The 24,413-nt window shown below is 43.7% G+C and overlaps 1 protein-coding gene across 4 annotated transcripts in view; it reads right to left on the bottom strand.

The window, feature by feature from the left end:
- Nucleotides 1-277: 277 nt before the first annotated feature.
- The window catches only part of ZC3H4 (zinc finger CCCH-type containing 4), a 47,188-nt gene continuing 23,052 nt past the window's right edge, over nt 278-24,413 (bottom strand). For 3 of the 4 annotated variants that reach the window (XM_056539245.1, XM_056539249.1, XM_056539248.1), the window contains exons 5-14: nt 20,235-20,383; nt 17,937-18,030; nt 17,725-17,840; nt 17,253-17,357; nt 16,587-16,698; nt 15,280-15,389; nt 12,226-12,953; nt 11,906-12,144; nt 7,622-7,858; nt 278-3,478 (exon numbers count right to left, since the gene is read on the bottom strand). In XM_056539245.1, coding sequence (XP_056395220.1) covers nt 2,103-3,478; nt 7,622-7,858; nt 11,906-12,144; nt 12,226-12,953; nt 15,280-15,389; nt 16,587-16,698; nt 17,253-17,357; nt 17,725-17,840; nt 17,937-18,030; nt 20,235-20,383 — 3,266 coding nt within the window. In that variant the 3' untranslated portion in view covers nt 278-2,102. The remainder of the gene's footprint in view (nt 3,479-7,621; nt 7,859-11,905; nt 12,145-12,225; nt 12,954-15,279; nt 15,390-16,586; nt 16,699-17,252; nt 17,358-17,724; nt 17,841-17,936; nt 18,031-20,234; nt 20,384-24,413) is intronic. The other variant, XM_056539247.1, reaches the window with a different exon arrangement.

The following is a 24,413-nucleotide window of genomic DNA, read 5'->3' as shown; positions in this document are numbered from 1 at the left end:
ACCATCTCAGCTGGTGATTGGCTAAGAGAGCTTTCACTCCTGCTGCCAAAAGGTGGAGGCCTGAGCGCTTAGGAGTTTGGTGAATTTAACACCACAGCTGGGCCCTGTACTACCCCTCGGCAGTGATGGGCCACTCAGTAGGTGATTGGCTGAGCGGGCCATCACTGCCCAGGGATGATGTGACGTGTAGTTTTGTAACAGTTGGAATCCCCCTTTAACTAACAGTAGGTTACACAGACCCAATATAAAGTCACAAGAAATAAGAGATCAGTACGAAAAATTCCATTTATTCTCTGCACCAGTCATTCACTGATATTTACAAACAGACAATGAGTTATTACCTATTAATACATGAACCATTGTGTCCCTAATACTTGAAAATATGTACTTGCAATGATGGCTATACACATGATGATAGAGGAAGCAAATGGCAATATTCCGACAGATTGACTTTTTGTTTTCTTTTCACCCTGATCCTGTACAGATAACTGTAAGAAACTGCTGGAGTACAACATAACTGCGCAAATGATGCAAGAGACACATACAGAGTCCTGTTCACCATAAAGAATTAAAGACAAAGCAGTCGGCCTCCTTCATGTTGAAGCCAATATTCATTTACAGATACTTTGTCTTTAAAGAAAAGTTCTTGTGATATGGGAAAACAACTCAAAGATTCTTGAGGACAATAATAAAAAAAAAAAAAAAAAAAAAACAAGATAGCGCCGGCTTGATGGGGGGACAATAAAAAAAAAACAAAAAAAAACAAGATAGCGCCGGCTTGATGGGGGGACAATAAAAAAACAAAAAAAACAAAAACAAGATAGCGCCGGCTTGATGGCGGAGGGGGGGCCTGGTATTTGGGGCGACGACTCTTAAATAAACAATTTACAATACTCAAATGGCAAGCTTTACGGTATGGATTATAAATACTTTATTTTTTTATTCATTTTTTTTGGTTTTGTCTACTTGTTCCTCTTTGTAGAATATAGCACATACATAAATGTGGTATAAAAGTGATATTTATATATAAATATATATATATGTACAGTGGTGCGTCTGTCGCCTCCAGTCCAAGCCTCTCACAGACCCTGCTTGGTATGACAGACGCACAAGAGCCATTTCAGAGATAGAGGCGGTAACGTAACCAACTTTCTGTACAGTAAATTAGGAACTTAGCTGCCTGTTCACACACTGTGTGCTTTGCGCTGACGTGTGCACTCAATACAACGGAGGAGGACTATACAAATTGGGATTCTAACTCTTAAAGGGGACCTGTGGGCTTGTCTGATTCCGTTTCCTATTCCAAATTTTTTTCCTAATTTTTCCTAATTCATTGTCATTCCTCCCGGAATTGTATAAAACAATAAGCTGCTACCATTCCTCTTGTCAAAGGAGCACGTCCCGACACACTCAGGCAGGATAGGAATACACTCTACTAACAGGGGAAATGGTAATTCCAAGTTATCTATTTATTCATACATTTCCAGGAGGAATAACAGAGGGTCGGCACAATGTAAATTTCAAACAGAAAGTGCTTAACTGTTATTTTCATGAGAAATACACATACTTACTAAGGTAGACAAGGTCAGGAGACCCGACAGGTCCTCTTTAAAGGGGTACTCAGCTGCTCATTGTGGAGCTTGTGATGTTGTAGCCCCGCCCTCTCATGACATCAAGCTCCACCGCCTCAATGCAAGTATATGGGAGGGGGCGTGACTGCCGTCACGCCCCCTCCCATAGACTTGCATTGAGGGGGCGTGGTGTGACATCATGTGGGCGGGTCTATGAGGCCACGAGCCGCAGGCACCAGCGTTTGGAACAGTTTGTTCCAAACAATGAGCAGCGGAGTACCCCTTTAAGCTGCTTTGTTCTATGATATATATATATATACATACCTATAGATGTATACTGTTAGAGGGAACTTTAAAATAATGTACAAAAAGAAAGTATCGGTCACTACACAAGACACTGATTTACCATTAAAAACAGATTGCCAGGACTTTACATTTGTCGGTTTATATACAGAAGGAGTAACATAAGCAGTAATGGAAGAATATATGAAAAGAAAAGAAAATATAGAAGGGGTTAGACTACTATAGACACTACTGGCAAAATGGAGATGCCGTGGGATCAAATCCTTTAAAAACATCTTTTAAGGAACCAGCGTCCTGCTCACTTTCTTGCGTTGGGCTATTGCCTGCAAAAGGGCTGCCACTGCCAGATTTAGCTGCCTGCTTGACCAACCCGTAGACAGGCGGTACAGGGAGATTGTGGACAGCAGGCTGGCTGCTCTCTGAAGCAGTTTGGGTCTTGGGACGTGGCCGATTGTAGCTGTTGTATCGGTCCGTGGCAGGTTCTGAGTTTGGCTTGTCAGTATCTGGCTGGTCCAGAGCAGACTTCCGCACAAACAGTGGCTCCTTTGATTTACTGGCAGTTTTGTTCTCCGGTCCCTTCGGCGCCGTTTCGCTAGGAGCAGCCTCAGTTGAGGTCTTGCTCCCCGTCCTGGGGTCATACAAGCTGATGTTGCTCAGAACATTACTTTGACCACTGGGCTTGCTCAAACCACCTGCGGTGAGCAGACGGGGATCATAGGGGGCAATCGTTTGTGTGCTTTCGGCAGAAGGTATTACTGGAAGGGGCTGGCTGGGCTCAGGTGGCCTTGGAGGCTCTGTGGGTTTTTGCAGCCGCGGGTCAGCGGGTGGTTTACGAGTTCGAGGGTCACTAGGTTTCTCAACAGGTGCCGGTGCAGGAGTAGGAGCAGCAGAAGCAGCACTCACAGTCTTCAAAATCCTAGATAACAGTTCAAAATCAGGGAGGCTAGAATTAGGTGGTGGTACCTCGGGGGCAGGTGGTCGCTGACGTGGGTCAAGAGTGGCCGGACGGTTAAGTCGAGGATCAAGAACTGGCAATGCCTGTAGTGCAGCTGGCACAGGGATGAAGTCTTGTTTGGGAATGGGCAGAGGGATAAGGTCTTCAGGACTCCACAAAACAGTCCTGGAGAAACTTGGTTTGCTTAAACTTACGTCTTTTTTGATGTGGCTGAACTGCTGTAACTGGCAGCGTGGGTCTCTCAATGTGTGGCCAGGAAGAGGATCTAGAGGTATGTTAACCGTTTTATCACGCAGAAATCTCTCCGTTTCTGCTTCTTCCTCGGAAGCCCCTTTACTAACTGGTGAGTCCTGTTTGGACTGGGGTGCATGTCTGGTCAGCCTTGGGTCAGTATGTCCGGCCTCAGCTGGGGTGGAATCTAGATTTCGTGAAAGCCGAGGATCACGAGACAGACGTGGGTCTGTGGGCCGACTGGGTGCATTGGCCGGACCCTTTTGCAGACGGGGATCAACTGAACCCCCAGCGCCGGTTTCTCTTGCACTCTGCTGAGCTGTGCGGTTAGAGGACTGTTGGCGCAATGTCTTTAGTATCGAGGTCACGCTGCTTCCCCCTTCTTCCTCGTCACTCGAGTACCAGTTACCAGTATCACCTGGAAAGAGAAGCAAGAGGAGATTACCAAGCGGAACAGGAGAGCAGACTGTCATTTCATACCTTAAAGGGGTACTTCACTGGAAAAAAAAAAACATTTAATCAAATGGTTCCAGAAAGTTAAACAGATTTTTAAATTACTTCTATTTAAAAATCTTAATCCTTCCAGTACTTATCAGCTGTTATATGCTCCACAGGAAGTTCTTTTTGAATTTGTTTTTGTCTTACCACAGTGCTCTCTGCTGACACCTCTGTTCATTTTAGGAACTGTCCAGAGTAGAAGCAAATTCTCATAGCAAACCTCTCCTGCTCTGGACAGTTCCTGACATGGACAGAGGTGTCAGCAGAGAGCACTGTGGTCAGACTGAAAGGAGATTCAAGGGGAAAATAACTTCCTCTGGAGCATACAGCAGCTGATAAGTACTGGAAGGATTCCATTTTTTAAATAGAAGTAATTTACATATTTGTTTAACTTTCTGAAACCAGTTGATTAAAAAAAAAAAGGTTTCCAGTGGAGTACCCCTTTAACTTCTGCCATAGGTCTTCCACAGATCAACCTTCCCTGAGGCTATGCTCACAAGTTTTTGTTGTGATTTCTCTTCAAAGCCAAAACACAACAAAAATGCTGTAGAAACGATTAAAAATACGGTAAATGCAACATGTGGACACAGCCTAAAGACTTCATATGTTCAGAAAACCCCTCAATTGTGATTACATCTCAAATAGCTTTTGCAATATTTCTCTAAAAAAGAAAAAGAAAAAAGAAAAAACACACTTTTACTAATAAATATTAAAACTCAACATAATGTTAACTGATCCCAACCAAGTTAATAATAGTCTCAGCAGTTTAGGCTGCAGTCTGCAATCATTTCCGTTTTTTTGACGGCAGAATTTTTTCTCCCATCAAAAAAAAAAAAACGGAAGAAAAAACGGATACGTAAATTTAACATTGAAGTCTATGGTTAATGGATGAGCCTTTAATGTCATCCGTTTGCATCCGTTTTTTGATTCATTTTTACTTCTGAGCATGCTCAGAACAATAAAAAAAATATATTTTCTTTTAATTAACTGAACAATTAACGGATCCAAATGGATAACATCCGATTGCCTCCGTTATTGTCTGTTTTTTTTTTTTTCAAGTCTGTTTTTATTTTTGACGGGAGAAAAACGGGACAGGTCTAGACGGCCGTGTGAACGCAGCCTTAGAATGGCTGAAATCTCATGCCTGCGCATCAACTAAACCAGTGTTTCCCAACCAGGGTGCCTCCAGCTGTTGCAAAACTACAACTCCCAGCATGCCCAGTCAGCCGAAGGCGGTCTGGGCATGCTCGGAGTTGTAGTTTTTGCAACAGCTGGAGGCACCCTGGTTGGGAAACACTGATCTAAACAAGCACAAGGCATACACAAGAGCCTCCAAAATATTCTCCAATAATAGTTAAAGGGGTATTCCAGGCAAAAACTTTTTTTTATGTATATACCAACTGGCTCCGGAAAGTTAAACAGATTTGTAAATTACTTCTATTAAAAAATCTTAATCCTTCCAATAGTTATCAGCTGCTGAAGTTTTCTGTCTAACTGCTCAATGATGATGTCACGTCCCAGGAGCTGTGCATGATGGGAAAATATCCCCATAGGAACTGCACAGCTCCCGGGACATGAGTCATCAGAGAGCAGTTAGACAGAAAACAGCAACTCAACTTCAGAAGCTAATAACTATTGGAAGGATTAAGATTTTTTAATAGAAGTAATTTACAAGTCTGTTTAACTTTCCGGAGCCAGTTGATATATATAAAAAAGTTTTTGCCTGGAATACCCCTTTAATGCTGCACTATATAAGCAAAAATACCTGACGTGCTCCTTTTAAAGGTAAATCTGAGATTCAACCTACTCATATAACTTATCAACCAATCTACACCTGCAGATTTTCTAGTTGCAATAATTAGACATTTCCTAACCTGCTAAACACTTTACTAAGGTGCAGTATTCCCCACTCTCCAGTAGGTGGCCTTGTTTACCTATGTATTGGAACTGATCTCGCCGCTAGCTACAACCATTCAAAAAAACGATTTAAATTGAGAGCTTTTCCTCTTTTAACGCACCTATGAATAATGTTATTGAAGAGGACCTGTATAATCTAGGGCAGCGTTTCCCAACCAGGGTGACTACAGCTGTTGCAAAACTACAACTCCCAGCATGCCCGGACAGCCGATAGGCTGTCCGGGCATGCTGGGAGTTGTAGTTTTGCAACAGCTGGAGGCACCCTGGTTGGGAAACACTGATCTAGGGCATTGATAAATTAACAAAAGAACAGTTTCCAGTGCCAAAAGTAAAAAAAAAAAATGAACTAGTGATGATCGGCAGCGGCTATATTCAAATTTGTGACATTTATATGGACGAATATTCATCCTATGTTCGCGAAATTCGCAATGTTCGTTCGAAATGAAATTCGCATAGTGCACATGCGCAATTATATATCTTTCACCTAAAAGAAGGGAGGGATCAGTGTCCAGTCTGGAAGTGCCGATATTCGCATAAATATATTTGCACAGAAAAATAAATAAAAACACGAATATTCGCCATTACAAATATATAATGCTATATTCAAAATTTTTGCAAAATCGCGATATTCGTGGAAAAGATTAGCATTTTGAATATTCGCGCTCAACACTAAAATGAACCACGATGTCGGCACCATTCAGGTACAGATAAAGGGATATGACAGTGCTGTCCAACAACCAGATAAAGAAGCTATTTTTTATTAATATATGTGACGCGTTTCAAGGACGGACCATCATCCTCTTCTTCAGACACCGTCCATCCTTGAAACTCATCACATGTATTAATAAATATAGCTTCTTACTTTACCTGGTTGTTAGACAACGCTGTCATATCCCTTTATCTCTACCTTATTGGTGCCGACATCGTGGTTCATTGTTATACCCACACTAAGGTGAGGGCGGGATAAAGCTGCAGTCTTAAAGGGGTACTCCCCTGGAAAACTTTTTTTTTTTAAAGGGTACCTCTCATCAAATAAACTTTTGATATATTTTAGATTAATGAATGTTGAATAACTTTCCAATAGCATGTTAATGAAAAATATGCTTCTTTCTATTGTATTTTTCCCGATCAGTCCTGTCAGCAAGCATTTCTGACTCATGCTGGAGTCCTAAACACTCAGAGCTGCCAGCCTGCTTTGTTCACAGCCAAACAGGCTGTGAACAAAGCAGGCTGGCAGCTCTGAGTGTTCTCCTTTGTGAACAAAGCAGACTGGCAGCTCGTAGTGTTTAGGACTCCAGCATGAGTCTGAAATGCTTGCTGCCAGGACTGGTAGGGAGACCCCTAGTGGTAATTTCTTCAAAGTGGAAAATTAAAGAGAAAGAAGCATATTTTTTAATAACATGCAATTGTAAAGTTATTCTGCATACATTAATCTATAATATATCAAAAGTTTTTTTGATGAGAGGTACCCTTTAAATCAACTGGTGCCAGAAAGTTATACAGATTTGTAAATGACTTCTATTTAAAAATCTTAATCCTTCTATTGAGTTATTTTCTTTTTGAATTTCCTTTTCAGTCTGACCACAGTGCTCTCTGCTGACACCTCTGTCCATTTTAGGAACTGTCTGGAGAAGGAGAGGTTTTCTATGGGGATTTGCTCCTACTCTGGACAGTTCATAAAATGGACAGAAGTGTCAGCAGAGAGCACTGTGGTCAGGCAGAAAGGAAATAAAATCTAATCAAAAAGAAAAGAACTTCCAGTGAATCATAACAGAAGCTGATAAGTACTGGAAGGATTAAGATTCTTTAATAGAAGTAATTTACAAATATCTTTAACTTTCTGGCACCAGTTGATTTAAAAAAAAAATGTTTCCTATAACCACCGACATCCGTGAGGATTTGAACACTACTGAGCTCACTGAGCGTTGTGCCTCTTGGATTGTACAACACTATCCGGTGAGTCTTCTCTTGAAATCAGCTAAACATTCTTCACATTGGAGCGCTCTGTGCTTGTATTTTAAATGTAAAAAAAAGGCATAAACTCAGGAAGGGGTTCTATAATCGGAGGACCACAAGGCATAAAAGTACAGCGCCATTTTTTATGGGTCCTATGTATTAAAAATCATGTAAGAGAATGTTTGGTCACCTTCTTCATTGTCCTTTTCTTGCAGGGAGCCTCCAGTGGACCTTTTTGCTCGTTCTTCTTCTTGCTGCTTCTGCTGGATCCGCAAGTATAGGGCACGCTGGGCAGAAGGCAAAAAGTCAGGGATATTTGCTTTGTTATAATTGGATGGTGCTTCACCAATCTCTGCCCCTTGCTCTGGAGGTTGTTCATGGTACTGTCGGGGGTCTTCTTGGATCGCACCATATTCTTCATAGACCCCTAATATACAAAGAAACAATATTTTAGAATATGGCATGTGGGGGTCCTTAGAGTAGCTTACAGGAACCAAAATCATAGCACGTTAGAAAATGAAGGCACCACATACACCCTATTCTTTAGCCCTAATTTCAGTAAACAGCGCAGCACACTGCTTTAACCCACTTAGAGGTAACCTGTCAGTCGTTCCATGCTGCCAGAACCACGGTCAGCAAGAAACAGGGACAGGCAAAAAGGATTGTAGTAACACATGTTTTGCTATACACATGTTTATTCCCTTTGTGTGTATTGGAACTAAACCAAGAGGGAGGAAAAAAGGAGATTTTTTGTGCTTACCGTAAAATCTCTTTCTCGTAGCCTTCATTGGGGGACACCTAACTGATGGGTATATGCTCCTGCCACTAGGAGGCGCTGACACTAGAAAGAAAAAAAGGTCTGCTCCTCCCTGGCAGGATATACCCGCCCACTGGAAGTGAGGTAATCAGTTTTGTTACAAAGCAGTAGGAGAAGCCAACCAAGACAGAAGTCCGAAAGACCCCGTAAAAGAATCCCGGAAAATGGCCCAGAAAAAGAGCATCCGGACAAAAAAAGGAAGATATGGGTGGGTGCGGTGTCCCCCAATGAAGGCTACGAGAAAGAGATTTTACGGTAAGCACAAAAAAAAATCTCCTTTTCTCGGTCGCTCTTAATTGGGGGACACCTAACTGATGGGACGTACCAAAGCAGTCCCCTAGGGTGGGAATAACAATCACTAGAAACAAGAGAAAACAGTCAGAGACCGAACCCAATCGTCTGTAAGGATCGTGGACAAGACCCAAGGCCAGAGAAAACCGAGGCCCAGAAACTAAGCTCTTGGAAGATCCTCCATCCCTGGAGATGGGCTAGGACGCAAAGGAAGGGACCGTTGCATGCTGAGACTAAATCTAAGGTCCATAAAGATAGATAAGAAAATAAGAAAAAAAAGACCAGGTCTGGGGAGCTCCCAGACCTGTGTCTTGCCTCCTAGCTGACACTAGCTAAAACTGATTACCTCACTTCCAGTGGGCTGGACAAAATTAACATTTGGTTGCACACCCTTTGGAATAAATAACTGAAATCAGTCGCTTCCAATAGCCATCAATAAGCTTCTTACACCTCTCAGCCGGAATGTTGGACCACTCTTCCTTTGTAAACTGCTCCAGGTCTCTCTTATTGGAAGGCGCCTTTTCCCAACAGCAATTTTAAGATCTCTCCACAGGTGATCAATGGGATTTAGATCTGGACTCATTGCTGCCACTTCAGAACTCTCCAGCGCTTTGTTGCCATCCACTTCTTGGTGCTTTTTGACGTATGTTTGGGGTCATTGTCCTGCTGGAAGACCCAAGATCTCGGACGCAAACCCAGCTTTCTGACACTGGGCTGTACAGTGCGACGCAAAATCCATTGGTAATCCTCAGATTTCATGATGCCTTGTACACATTCAAGGCACCCAGTGCCAGAGGCAGCAAAACATCCCACAAAACATCATTGACCCTCCACCATATTTCACTGTAGGTACTGTGCTCTTTTCTTTGTAGGCCTTGTTCCATTTTCGGTAAATAGTAGAATGATGGGCTTTACCAAGCTCTATCTTGGTCTCATCTGTCCACAAGACGTTTTCCCAGAAGGATTTTGGCTTACTCAAGTTCAGTTTGGAAGTGGGGTCCTCCTGGGTCTCCTCCATAGCGTTTCATTTCATTTAAATGTCGAGGGATAGTTCGCACTGACACTGGTGCTCCCTGTGCCTGCAGGACAGCTTGAACATCTTTGGAACTTGTTTGGGGCTGCTTATCCACCATCCAAACTATCCTGCATTGACACCTTTCATTAATGTTTCTCTTCCATCCACGCTGAGGAAGATTAGCTACAGTGCCATGGGTTGCAAACTTCTTGATAATGTTGCGCACTGTAGACAAAGGCAAATCTAGATCTCTGGAGATGGACTTGTAAACTTGAGATTGTTGATATTTTTCCACAATTTTGGTTCTCAAGTCCTCAGACAGTTCTCTTCTCCTCTTTCTGTTGTCCATGCTTAGTGTGGCACACATTGACACACAATGCAAAGACTAAGTGAACTTCTCTCCTTTTTATATGCTTTCAGGTGTGATTTTTATATTGCCCACACCTGTTACTTGCCCCAGGTGAGTTTAAAGAAGCATCACATGCTTGAAACAATCTTATTTTTCCACAATTTTGAAAGGGTGCCAATGATTTTGTCCAGACCTTTTTTTTGGAGTTTGGTGACATTATGTCCAATTTGCTTTTTTCCCTCCTTTTTTGGTTTAGTTCAATACACACAAAGGGAATAAACATGGGTATAGCAAAACATGTGTTACTGCAATTCTTTTCTGTGAAAAAATACTTCATTTTCTAGAAAAATTTCAGGGGTGCCAACATTTACGACCATGACACTAATATATATATATATATATTGGTTTTATTGAAAAAAAATTCTTTAGGGCCCATCCTGCTGTCTCTACCAGACAAAGAATGCAGTCCACAGTCCAATCCTACAATTGCCATGATGCATTTTCCCCTGAACGTCTCAAAGCCCTGCACTGAAGTTCTCTCTCACTGTTTCCTTCCCCCCATCCACCTCACCGTCTGCACGGTACATTCAAGCAGTCAGTTTATCTATTTACACTGCTCTGTCACCTCCACCTAACAGATGCATCTTCTATTAGGCTGTCAAATTGATATAGGGCTCCTACTAAAGCTGAGACAGATGATGTCAGCCCAGGGTGCTAGCTTGAATCGTGAAGCCAAGCTGTCAGAGCACCGAAGAGGGATGACATGCCTGGTAAAGGGAAGGGGGAAACCAAAAGCAGACGACATGAGACTAGCAGAACTACAGAGCTTCCTGGGGATGGTGAGCATATAGTCTTCTTATTGAAGTATATTACGAAAGTGCATAACTTTCCATATGCTATTGATTTAGGTAAAAATATATATAGTCGGACTACCCCTAGATCAATTTTATTCTTGTGGACCAGATTTTAATGAGTACCTATCACCAAACTAAACTTTTAATATGTTGTTCCTTATGTAAATATAAGACACTTCACTATTTACTTGCTGTTAAAATTTTCAACCTTTATATGTTTTTAATGTGATTGAAAAAATGGCCACTAGGTTCTGTTCCCTGCACAAGTCAAACAGTTAGTTGGGTCTCCACTTGGACTTGCAGAAGTCCAAACTCAAGAAGTGCGTGCAGGTCAGCTCTCGCCGGCTTCCGTGACATCGTGCCTGCTGGGGAATACCCCTTTCTCCTGCCGTGAGCTCATACAATGTGAACAAGGGGAAAGGTATGATACACAGCTTTTTTAAGGGCAGGAGGGGTGTTAGGAGTCGTTAGTGAATATAATCTGAGTTAGTTTAAAAAATATGGTTTGATGACCGGCACTCTTCAACAGATTATTTTCAGGTGAAAATAGTTCTATTAGGTTTTTCTTTTCCTTTAAAGGACAAGTTAAACAGTTTTTAGGCTGAAGACAAAAATATTTATAATATCTTATATTATTTTCCTTTTTTTATGCCATACACCCATCATTTTACTATTTGTTTCAGTTCTGGGGACGGCATATGTCAAAATGTCAGCTCATTATTCCCAGAGTCCAAACATTGTGACACTGAACACTCATCAATGAATATTCAAAGGTTTATAATAAAACAATAAAAATTTTAAAAACATATCAATACAAATTGTAATGATGGGTTTTAAAATGTATGTTTTATTAATGACCTTTGTACCTTACTGGTTTTTAATTTTTGTTTGTTTTCCCCAAATTATGCCTATTTAAGACAGTCTTTGTTACAATGTATACGATCGATCAGAGAAAGGGCCTGGTGCAGCCTAGAAATGAGTCATATGAGGTTTTTTTTGGGTTTGTTTTTTTTAACAAAAAGTTATATTATTCAACTTTCCATGTCAGAGATTTGAAAGGGAAAGCGTTACATCTTCAGATCCCATTTTAAAACAACCATTGGGCTTTTTATGTTGATCCTGTATCCGAATCTAAAAGCCTTACATACCTGTGTCTCCCATCATATTAGGGCCAATCTCCATATTAGGGTCTTGATAATATTCATCATAGAATTCTGGGGGAGGAGGACCATCAACTATCATTTCAGAGCCTTCTTCGGGTCCATAAGGTGCTATAGGGGGACCTTCCTCTAGGCCCATTTCAGGATGCATGGGGCCTTGAGGACCCATCGGTCCTGGAAATCTTTGTGGAGGTGGACCTGGAGGCCCGCCTGGTGGACCAGGTGGTCTAAAAAATAAATAGGATAAATCAATACAATGAAGAATTTTAAATAAAGCAAAAAATTACCCCCAATTCACCAGAACTCACCTACGACATAATTTGTGAGCCAAGTGGGCAGTGGGGCGCACCACAATTTCAAACAGCGAAGGTATTTTCCTTTGGCACTGTGAATCTACAGACCCTGGACTTCCTGGCATCAGATCCATTGGCGGACCACCAGATTCTGGGCTTTCAAGCATTACCACCCCAAGCTCATCCTGCATTGGGGGTATGACTGGACCTCCAGGTCCAACTGGCATTGGAGGTATGGGGCCTCCTGGATAAGGGGCCATTGGGTCCTCAGGTGATAAGGGTTCATCAGGCCCAATATGTATTGGGTGCACTGGTCCTCCTGGCACTGGATCTTCATGAACTGGAATAGCAGGTATAGCATCAACAAGCACTGGTCCACCACCAGGTATGGGACCTAGACCTGGACTTTCCAGCAAAGGGTCTTCAGGCACTGGCCCACATGCTCCTTGAATACTGCTCCCAGACAAAGGACTTCCAGGCATCTGGATATCTGAAACTGTTTCGCCAGGAAGCGGGGCACAGTTAGCACCGCCAGAGGTTGACAAGGGTGCGGTAGGTGAAACAGATGTTGGGGACAACGGCTCACAAGGCGCGGAGGGACCTGAAGATCCTGTTGGACCAGATGGTGTAGGGAGGAGTCCAACTCCTGGGGGAGGCTTAGGTAGAGGATTTATTCCCTGCTTCTTCAGCTCCTCCACATCCTTCTCATCCTCTGCACCAGCTTCTGCATCTTCAGCCAATATCTGATGAGATACAAAATACCATCAAGCACCTCATTAATCTCTCAGGTTAAAATGTTGAGGTAAAAGATTAGAGAACTTAATTGGAAATGTAATAGGAAATTGTGTTAACTCTAAAGTACATCTAATACCTTATACAACTAGAAGTCAAGCTTCATTTTAATAAATATATAAAATAAAACATAAAAAAGGGTGTGTGTGTGGGGGGGGGAAATTATGCGTTGTGAACATTAAAATCAGAGTAAATGGGTCTTCCGTGAGACCCGTTCACACTCAGGAATTTCTGCGGCGGACAAATCCGCCGCTGAAATTGATCCGCGCAAAGAAAGAACAAGCTCATTCTTTGCACGGACGTCCGCAAGACCTGCATTGCTATCAACTGTGATGATGCAGGGCCGCGCGGTCCTACCGTTGAAGTATTTCGGTGGGCGCATGAAATATCCGCTCGCGGTACTCTGCGAGTGAAGAATCCGTTTACAATCCTCAGGATGAATATACCCTTATAGAGGCCAAAGGGGTGTAAATGTTTTACAGTCTTAGAATTCAGCGTGGTCTTAGCTTGTGCCATGTGATGTTCTGATACAACAAGGTTGGGTTGAGGGTTCCCTTTCAGAGCGTGGAACCCTTAAATTATATGAATCCAAATGAACCGGAAACGAATTTAGTTCTATCATTTATGGGGGTACATTCACATGGACAATTACCCGCAAGTTTTCACACGGTGGATTTTCCGCTGCTGCTCAAACCCACGGCGGGAAAACCCGCCCAAGTAAATATACCCTGAAGAGGCATACTGGAGTTCAGATGTAAAACTTGATGGAAAGCGGCTGCAGGGACATTATATACAAGTCAGTGCTATAACACTTGTCTGATATTCAAGTCCAAGTAGACATGGTTTCTACAGCAGCCTATGTGGGTAGCAGACTACAACTCCCATCATGCAATGGTGACATCTACCCCAGGCTGTCTTCCTCTGTATTCCTGATTACTAAAGAACAAGTCTCTGCACTATTGTGCCCTTCATATCCTGCTCCCTCACATTAGTTCAGTGTTTCCCAACTAGGTTGCCTCCAGCTGTTGCAAAACTACAACTCCCAGCATGCCCGGACAGCCAAAGGCTGTCCGGGCATGCTGGGAGTTGTAGTTTTGCAACAGCTGGAGGCACCCTGGTTGGGAAACTCTGCATTTTTTCCTAGTTCCTGCTGTTTTTATAGACAAACAGTTCTCCTCCTATAACTCCTAGTGCTTCAACTGGGCATGTGCGACCACTATTAAGCTGAGCTACAGGTTGTCCCACTAGGTGACTGACTAGAAACTAGAGATCGACCGATTATCGGATTGGCCGATATTATCAGCCGATATTCACGATTTTTAAGTTATCAGTATCTAACCTGCCGATAATGCGGGCGCTTCAAGTCAATGAACTGCAGCAGCTTTTACGGGACTAGAGACCGCCGCCGCCACCAGCTTCTCTCCCCCTGCCCGTCCTGTGGTCCCGAGTCCAACCACCGACGCTGCCCGATATCCTCCCCCTGCCTATCCTTTGGCCAGAGACCGCCGCCGCCACTGCCCCATTGCCTCCCCCATCCCTGGTTTTATAATTACCTGTTCCCGGGGTCCGCACTACTTGTGGCTGTTGCGGCGTCCTGCGCTGTTGAGGTGCGCTGCGCAATGACGAGTGACGCCCTCAACGCGACATCACCGTCAGTGACCCGGCACAGAGTGACAGCTCAAGACGCCGCCGGAGCCAGAAGTAGCGCGGACCCCGGGAACAGGTAAATAGAAAACCGGGGACAGGGGAGGCAATGGGGCAGTGGCAGTGGTCTCTGGCCAGAGGAGGCAATCGGGCAGCGTCGGTGGTTGGACTCAGGACAGGTAGGGGGAGAGAAGCGGGCGCCCGCTTAAAATCATTTATCTGCAGCTGCTTCTGCGGGGCCAGAAACAGTTTATCAGGGTATACCCGCGCGCGCACGCACGCGCACACACACACACACACACTTTAATTTTACCAAGGATATTGGGGGGGGAATAAAATGCACGGAATATCGGTATAAGTTATCGGCTATCAGCCTGAAAGTTCACAGGTTATCGGTATCGGCTCTAAAAAAAAAATCAATATCGGTTGATCCCTACTAGAAACATCACAATTTGGACCAGGAAGTAGTAAAAGATTCTGTGAAAAAAAACTGCTGAAAAGATATGATTACTATATGAAGGATTTTTTACTTTGTATCATATACTTTTGTATACCAGAATACCCAATTAAGCTGAAGAGTCGTAGAAACAGGTATAAAGTAAGTTTTCTATTGTCACTGCTACTTCATCTTACCCTATCGAGCATTTCCTGAGTCTCGTCTGTCAACGGATCATGAGAGAACATGCACTCATCGCCATTAATACAATTGCCTGTCGTGTGATATAGCTTACAAGGGAAATCATGTGCGAAATGTTAAGGAGAATAAAAAACTGAAAGCCTCTCCCAAACCTACTCATACCAACTAATCCAACAATAACTATGGACCAATCCTTACAGGAAATAAAGTGTCAAAATTTAATTTTGATATTTAAAAGGAGTACTCTTCCGGAAAACATTTGTTTTTAAACCAACTGGTGCTAGAAAGTTAAACAGATTTGTAAACGACTTCTTTTTAAAAATCTTAATTCTTCCAGTACTTATCAGCTGCTATATGCTCCACAGGAAGTTCCTTGCTTTTTGAATTTCCTTTTTTTCTGACCACAGTTCTCTCTGCTGACACCTCTGTCCATTTTAGGAACTGTCCAGAGCAGGAGAGGTTTGCTATGGGGATTTGTTTCTACTCTGGACAGTTCCTAAAATGGACAGAGGTGTCAGCAGAGAGCACTGTGGTCAGGCAGAAAGGAAATTAAAAAAGAAAAGAACTTCCTCTGGAACATACAACAGCTGAAAAAACAGTACTGGAAGGATTAAGATTTTTAAATAGAAGTAATTTACAAATCTGAAACTTTCTGGCACCAGTTCATTTAAAAAATGAATGTTTTCCAGGGGAGTACCCCTTTAAAGAAGTTGTTCCATGTTTTTTTCTCAGTCTACAGCAGTGGTCTCCAAACTGTGGCCCTCCAGCTGTTGTAGAAACCACAATTTGGAGACCACTGGCTTTAAAGGGAGTAAAACTAACATGGGGCAGATTGAAAGGGAAGTCACATAGAGACTTGCAGGGTGCCCACTGAGACGAGGGGCACAGAAAAAATTACTTTAACAAAAAAAAATTATATATATTTTTTTAAGGGATTATTTTGTCTCTTTGAATGATGGATTATACTGTGTGATTCAATCCTGGCTGATCATGCAAATGAATGGGTGCAAGGGCATTATTGGCCCTTCATTGCCTATTAGCCAGAGGTATAGACAGAAGAACGCCTGTTAAAGTAAGCTATGCTTTGCATAACTCATTCTGTTGGGTGGCAGGCCTCCCAGGGGTTGGACCACCACCACTGTGCCTACATAAACACCAGACATAAATATAAAAAAAAAAAAAAAATATATATATATATATATATATATATATATATATATATATATATATATATTTTTTTTTTTTATTATTATTTTTTTTTAGGAGACTATGACTATTAAAAGATATACAATAGAAAGGATATTATGCATGTAGGGACAGCTGTCTGCTCGAGCACAGTATCCAGTCATGTAGAACTTGCAAAGTCCTCGACGTCTTGGTACTTCTACATCATGGCTGAAATTACAATGCTCCCCCTGCAGGAAGATAAGATAATTGCAATCAGGAAACAAAAGTACAGTCAGAAAAATCTTTATTTCTATTTAAAATAATATACACAAGCATACTTTTTATGGTGTACAGCTATTTCTCATTCTCTCCATTTCAAGGGGCGGGGCCAGATCTAGGGTGTTTGCCAGCAGTACACACAGAGGGGGACTTCCTTTTCCTTACTTATATGGCCAATCACAGCACAGTGCCTACTCCTCTTTGTTGGAGGAGTGCTAGAGAAAGTTCACTGGACCAAAAAAGGCTGACATTGCAGTTGTGGGATAATTTATTGTACTACTATAAATGGCATGTGATGGTGTTATTGATGTAGAACAGTGTTTCCCAACCAGGGCGCCTCCAGCTGTTGCAAAACTACAACTCCCAGCATGCCCGGACAGCCTCTGGCTGTCTGGGCATGCTGGTAGTTGTAGTTTTTGCAACAGCTGGAGGCACCCTGGTTGGGAAACACTGGTGTAGAGTTTGCAAAGTCTTCTAAGGGGGAAAAAAATGCTAGTAAAGAATATAAGCTGCAGATACTCACCCAGGTACACCTGCCCTCCACAAAGTATTTACAGATGACTTTCCCTTTCTTGTCCTGTCGATGGTACGACTTATCATAGTCATTTCTGTACATTCCTCCATCCTGGTAAAACAAAGAGGACTGTCAGAAGAATTCTCTCTATATGCAGCTTAACACTCCATATTTACTACTTGTGCCAGTTCAGAGCACAGTTCTTTGTGTGAGCATCTTAGGAACAATAAAGATAGACAAAGGAAGTCAAAAGATGCTCTACTGATTTCCTCTGTCAATCCAAACACCATGTGCAATGTTGAAAAGAAAAATGAACGGGCAGAGCACTTTGCACTCTGGTGAGGGTCTCAGCAATTGGACCTTCACCGATCAAAATTGTTGCTATGACAATTTTTTTAAAGGTACTATTTAACATGCGGCATTCGAACTGATGTCCTTTAATTACAGCTGGTACTAATAAACAGAAAACTATTCAGCTTACCCCGTCTTCTTCATAGTAGTCGTCCTCATCGTTTCCTTTCCCTCTGCCTCTTCCTCTACCACGAATCATTCCTTTATATCGTCCTCGAAGCCCCCGACCTCGGGGTCTAAAAAAACCTTAAAGTGGAAAAGAAGAAATGTGATCAATGAAATAAATAACTCTATTCTTTAGCTTCTCCCATCAGGTCTCTAAAATACAAAGTAAAGACTCACCTCTACCTCTGCCTTCCTTAGACTTGCGATAATGATTCAGCTCTTTTGAGTAGTCATCATACTCTTCATCACCCATCATCTCCTCATCCCCATACTGGAAATAAATAGATAAAAAAAAAAAAAGTTAAAGGGGTATTCTAGGAAAAATCTTTTTTTATTTTTTTATATCAACTGGCTCCAGAAAGTTAAACAGATTTGTAAATGACATCTATTAAAAAATCTTAATCCTTCCAGTAGCTGTCAGCTGCTGAAATTGAGTTCTTTTCTGTCTGACAACAGTGCTCTCTGCTGACACCTCTGTTTGTCTTAGGAACTGCACAGAATAGGAGAAAACCCTCATAGCAAACCTCTAATGCTTCGGACAGTTCCTGAGACAAGCAAAGGTGTCAGCAGAGAGCACTGTGGACAGAAAGAAAAGAACAACTCAACTTCAGCAGCTGATAACTACCGGAAGGATTAAGATTTTTTAATAGAAGTCATTTACAAATTTGTTTAACTTTCTGGAGCCAGTTGATATATAACAAAAAAGTTGTTTCCTGGAATACCCCTTTAACTAGAAAAGCCACGACTGCTCCCTGTCCTAACCCCTTATAGGATACTGTAAGGCTACGTCCACGTCTGTTTTGGACCTCTCTAGAAAAAAAGGATAATTTGCGGGACCTGACCAGACAAAAAATAATAATTCTGCAGTCACTAATTTTTTGTGCAGTCATATCCTGCTAAACGAACAGACGCCAAACAGAAACCTGATGGACTCCATTAAAGTCAATGGGATCCGTCGCTGTCTGCTGTGCACCAGACCACCCAGCTTGGTTTTCTAGCCCGAAAGGAGCCTCTGATGCAGATGTGATCAAGCTCTTACTTTAAAGCTACATGAGACATATCAAATACTGTTACATCTTATACTATATACCATAATGATTATTGAATTAAGTTTGGGGTTCTAGAAGTTAAGCATTAACCAAAATTATAGGAAAACTTAACAACTGTTCCTCTATACTATTACTGTATATTGAATCATACATTTAGATACAACTATCAAAAGAATCTTTGAAATACACAACATTAAAGGTTCGTTCTTCTATCCGGTTGCCTCTGCTGTAGATGCTTAGGTGATGCATTCAGTCTCTAAGGCAGTGTTTCCCAACCCGAGTGCCTCCAGCTGTTGCAAAACTACAACTCCCAGCATGCCCGGACAGCCGAAGGCTGTCCGGGCATGCTGGGAGTTGTAGTTGTGCCACAGCTGGAGGAACACTGGTTGGGAAACCAGTGCTGTGGAGTCGGAGCCAAGGAGTCGGACAAAATTTTGCGTACCTGGAATCGGCAAAGAACGCCCCGACTCCTACTAAATTTAGATTGGAATTTAAAAAAAAGCAGGTTTAAATGTCCCAATTCACAAAAAGTTATAATTAATGAATTCTCTACAGTAAGAATAAAGACCAATGCATGCAGTTCCTCACGTAACAGCAAAACGAACACGTTAAGAAGCATGCTTTTCATGTGCTTTACTATATGGCACGCAACGCACAATTAGGAGCGGCAATACTTATACTTTCCATAGTGTTGTGTTCTGCTGTTACAGGGAACCCATGGGTAACCCAGCCTCTCACTGATAAGGGATTAAGTAAATATGTTTTTTGCACAACTAGAGACACTTGTATAAGTGAAGGGAATGGAGAGTCAATAGTTCAAGACTGAAGCTGTAAACCATTGGAAAAACTGCTGTCATTCAGCTAAGGCTATAAAAACTTGTTAACTCTGATTGTTAGCTTAAACTTTAAACATGACTATGGGATTCTGCTAGTGAAATCAAACCACCAGCCAGTAGTCCTGTGGTAATGAAATGTATGTTGCCTTTCTTTCCTTCAAGGAATGTATAAAATACATTCGTATATTAATACAGAGGAGTGGGAAGTACAAAAAACTGCGGAGTCGAAACATTTATCTACAGACTCCACAGCCCTGTGGGAAACACTGCTTTAAGGCTTCTTTACCCACCAGATAAGGCACCCTTCACTAGGAACTAAGCATCAGAGACCGCTGAGTGGACATAGGTGTCAAGGAGAAAGATTCTATAGATTCAGCTTTTTCAGACTCCATTCAGGACTATAGCTCTGTAGTACCCGTGTCTACCATAAAATATTACGAAAATTAGATGCGGCAGAGGCTTTTATTGGTAGGTGCAAAAACTAATCAGTTGTATCTGAAGGCTCCAATAAAATATAAAAAATGTACAATTGAATCAGAGAATAAAATGTTTTCTCCACCATCTCCCCACATCACGTCTGTGCCGCTCACCTCCATTTCTTCATCATACATGTCCTCCTCATCTTGGTGTTCCTCTCCTGAGTAACCTCTTCCTCGACCGCCTCTTCCTCTAAAGCCTCCTCTTCCACGCATCATCCCTCTTCCCCAGCCTCGAATCATCTTACCCCTTCCTCTAATTCCTGTAAAAAAATAAAATAAAAATATGGGCTTATGGCGATAAGGAGATTTATTGTACTCACTGTAAAATCTCTCTTGTAGCCTTCATTGGGGGACACCTATACTGATGGGTATATGCTCTTTCCACTAGGAGGTGCTGACACTAGGAAAAAAAAAAAGTTGGCTCCTCCCTGGCAGAATATAGCCCGCCCACTGGAAGGGAGGTAATCAGTTTTGTCACCAAGTAGTAGGAGAAGCCAACAAGAAAATATGTCTGAAGGACCCTAGAAAGAAATCCCGGATAAAAAAAATAAACAAGAACCGGAAAAGAAAATCAGGACCAAGAAAGAAGAAATGGGTGGGTGCGGTGTCCCCAAATGAAGAGTACAAGAAAGAGATTTTACGATGAATACAAAAAAAATCTCCTTTTCTCGGTCGCTCTTCATTGGGGGACACCTATACTGATGGGACGTACCAAAGCAGTCCCCTAGGGTGGGAATAACAACCACCAGAAAAAGGGGATCAGTCCAGAGACCGAACCCACTCGACCATAAGGCCTGCGGACGAGATCCAGGGCAGAGACAACCGAGGACCACAAACTGAGCTCCCAGAAGATCTCCCATCCATGGAGAAAGGACTAGAGACCGTCCTATGTAGAGATTCCAAAGCTACGGTCCATAAAGAGAGACAAGTAAAGGTCGACTAGGAAGCCAGAAGGGCCGGAACCATTCCGGGAGGAGGTAGGCATCAACTCCAAGGAACACAGAACCAGACAGACAGAGGGCTAACCTGGCTGGGAAACAAAAATGGAAAAGGGCACAAACAAGAGAACCTCATCCAGAGTCAACCAATTCAAGAGAACATGGCGGAAAAAACACCAGGGAGAGCAGCGCACGCCTGTGGAGAAGGCGAGTACGGAAGGAGGAGACCAGAAAAACACTGGAAAAAAGAAAGAAGGATGGAGACTGGCTGTGGAGAGGCTTGGTGCAGAAAATCGATGACCAGAACAGCTGCAGACCAAAAGCCTCCGTGTCCCAGGGGCCTGCCGTGAGCACCTGGGAGACTAAATAAGCTTGAGTAGAGTAATCTGGATGACCGGAACGCACACCTCCCCAGGAGTACATTGACCCATGAAGGAGAAGACTGAAGGAATAAGATCAAAAAAGGGAGCAGAATGCTCTGAAAATGGGCATCCAGGAACACCGGAGCGTCCGACATGGGAACTGGAGGTACCCGGGCCACCTGGAAGACATACATGTAAAAATAAACAGCCAAAAGGAGCATACCGGAACACTGGAGCAGCCGACATGAGAAACGGAGGTTCCCAAGTCGCCTGGAAGACATACACCTGAAGAGTAAGTAAACCCAACGTCCGCAAACCGCTCCAAGTGAAAAACTTCTACGTCTAGACAAGAAAAAGTGCGGTACAGAAAGACCGCCCCACAAATGGGACCGTGGAGAAGTCAGGGCAGGAGAGTTAACCTGCCCGAGACCACAACCATCAGTAAGGCCCAAAAGACCAGAAGGGACAACCTAGAAAAGAAGACACGCCACAGCATACTAAAGGAGGAGGAGAGTAATGGCAGGACCCAAACAACAGACGGTGCTAGACTGGCTGTTGCTTAGCTATACATGAGAGCATAAACTCCTCCAACAGAGGAGAATGCTAAGTCTGTATTAGCAGCAGTAGATAACCTGAAACTGGAAGAGATCCAGACTGCAAAAGTGCTCAGCTCAGCTCAGCTGATTGCTCTCAGCATAAAACAAGGGCCCAGCCAGGTACCCCACCTATATAGAGGAGGGGAAAACAAGGGGTGGTCGCTATGAAACTCAGGCCCAGACCATGCCAAGCTCCATGATCCCCATACCCCCTGTGGAAGGGGGATGATCAAAGTGTGCCAGGCACTACAGGAGCAGTGAAATGCCACCTGAAGCTAAGGGGACCAAGTACTGGGTGGACGTAGTCCCCTGGAACAATGCAACAACTTTTCAAGGAATGGAGGAGCTAATTTGAGCCCTGACTACGAATTGAAGTAAGAAGGGCACACACACCTAAAGCGTTGAGGAGGACACCTCAATGTGGTGTAACCCTGGACCAGAAGGACGTCAACTGAGCCATTCTGGTCATTCCCTAAGGCAACAGAGCCAGCATCTGAACCACCCTTGCCAGGAACCCATGACAGATACCTGGAGGAATGGAGGGGGCTGAACCGACTGTCGCCCCAGAGCAGAGGAGTTCAACCGCCTAAACCTGTGGAAACAAGATCACAGGAAGGCCCAAGGCACACCCCACAGAAAAAAGGGGAGGTGGACTCTACACGAGCAGAGTGGCCTAGCATATGTAGGGACACAGACGTGGTTACTGTACAATAGTAGAGAGGTACCAAGACTGCAGACGCGATAGAAACCGCAGACATTCAAAAGTCCGACAGTATGGTGTCACAACCCTGTCCCTAGCAGATCAACGGTGCCCCTTAGAAAGGGGTACAAAGTGCTGCTCATTCTTTGAAAGACTGTGGAACCTGCAGGAAACGCCCACACCCCAGCTCCAAATAGTGCCACACACCAGGACTGCTGTCCCAGACGCAAGGGATGAAGGATATATATGGAGCAGGAAACATGCAGACACAGTCAGACCGGCAGGTATAAAAGATCCAATGAAACCACCGAGACACTCTTTGGAACTTCACCTGGAAAATGAGTCACCGGACTGTAACCGTCGGAGCAACAAGAATGGGGACGGTGACCTGGCGGAGTAGAAAACCATGCAGACACAGTCTGGCTATCTGGCATAGGAACCATGGCCAAACTGGGTGCTGTAGACAGAATCACACACAGAAAGTGGGTTACCAGCCTTCAGCATAGAGAGCGCCAGGCATGTAGGGAGGAACCTGGTAAAGCAGGGAACCCCGCAAACCAGTATGTGGTGTATTGTATAGGGCCCAAGGAGCAACATGGGGAGACTCACTCGTAACTACACCTTCGCAGTGAATAACCTGAACTACCGTCCTGGGAAGTGTATGGTAGTGGACGCGATGTAGTAGTAGTAGTAGACCATGCAGTCAACCATCATGCTGACTGGTATAGGATTCCTGAATGCTCAGGGACACTCCATCAACCCCCCCCCCCTCTACAGAAAGTGGGATATTGGAGTACGACCGAACTAACGAGTGACCTGGCGGTGTAAGAGACCCAGCAGACGAAAGTCTGGCTGACTGTCATCAGTCCCAAGTACCTGCAGGGACTCTCATCCAGAGTCCTTATACCAGCAGAGAGATACAGGAAACCTGACCAAGCCCACAGCAGCCCAGAGATGGGAGACCGACAGCGAAGGAGACCGTGCAGACAAAAGTCTCGCTGAACAAGTATACTTCCAGACGCTGGATAAAAGGGGACAGCTACATAGGCGATCACTATTCCCCACTGCCACATGTGGGAGAGAGGGGAGACCTAGGAGCCTCAGATAGTATCCCCGCCACCTTGGGAGATCGGGGGAGGCTGAGGAGCCGCGGAATGCATCCCTGTATCCAGTCTAGAGTCCATAGGACACACTGGGACAAGCCTTCATACATACACCTCCACAGCAGTGGGGTACTGGAACTCCAGCCTCAGATACATAAGCTGAGTGAGGAGTGACAAGTGAAAGGCGGCTGAGAAGATCCCGCAGACCAATGTCTGGCTTACTGGTATGGGTCCATAGTACCCAACGGGTCACTCCTTTGGACACCACGCACAGCAGTCGGGTACCGGAACTCCAGCTGCTTACTGGTATGTGTCCATAGTAGACAACGGGTCACTCTGTCGGACACCTTGCATCAGCAGTGGGGTACCGGAGTGCAAGCCGCGGACACGGCAGCTGAGAGATGAGATGACAGACGAGACTGCTGTCCCCTATATCAACATCAGGACCAATCCATGCCCACGCAGGGACACTTCCACGGAGACCTCACACTAGACGGGGGATCCAGAGCCCTAGCCGAGGATGCGGCAGCCTGTAGAGGAGGGAATCCTATTGTATGACACGCCAGAACACCTCCATGACCACCCCCATGA

The sequence above is a fragment of the Hyla sarda genome, chromosome 9, assembly GCF_029499605.1.
Source record: "Hyla sarda isolate aHylSar1 chromosome 9, aHylSar1.hap1, whole genome shotgun sequence".
Lineage (NCBI taxonomy): Eukaryota > Metazoa > Chordata > Amphibia > Anura > Hylidae > Hyla > Hyla sarda.
Note: the sequence above shows the minus strand (reverse complement) of the source record. Positions and strands in the feature narration are given on the sequence as shown.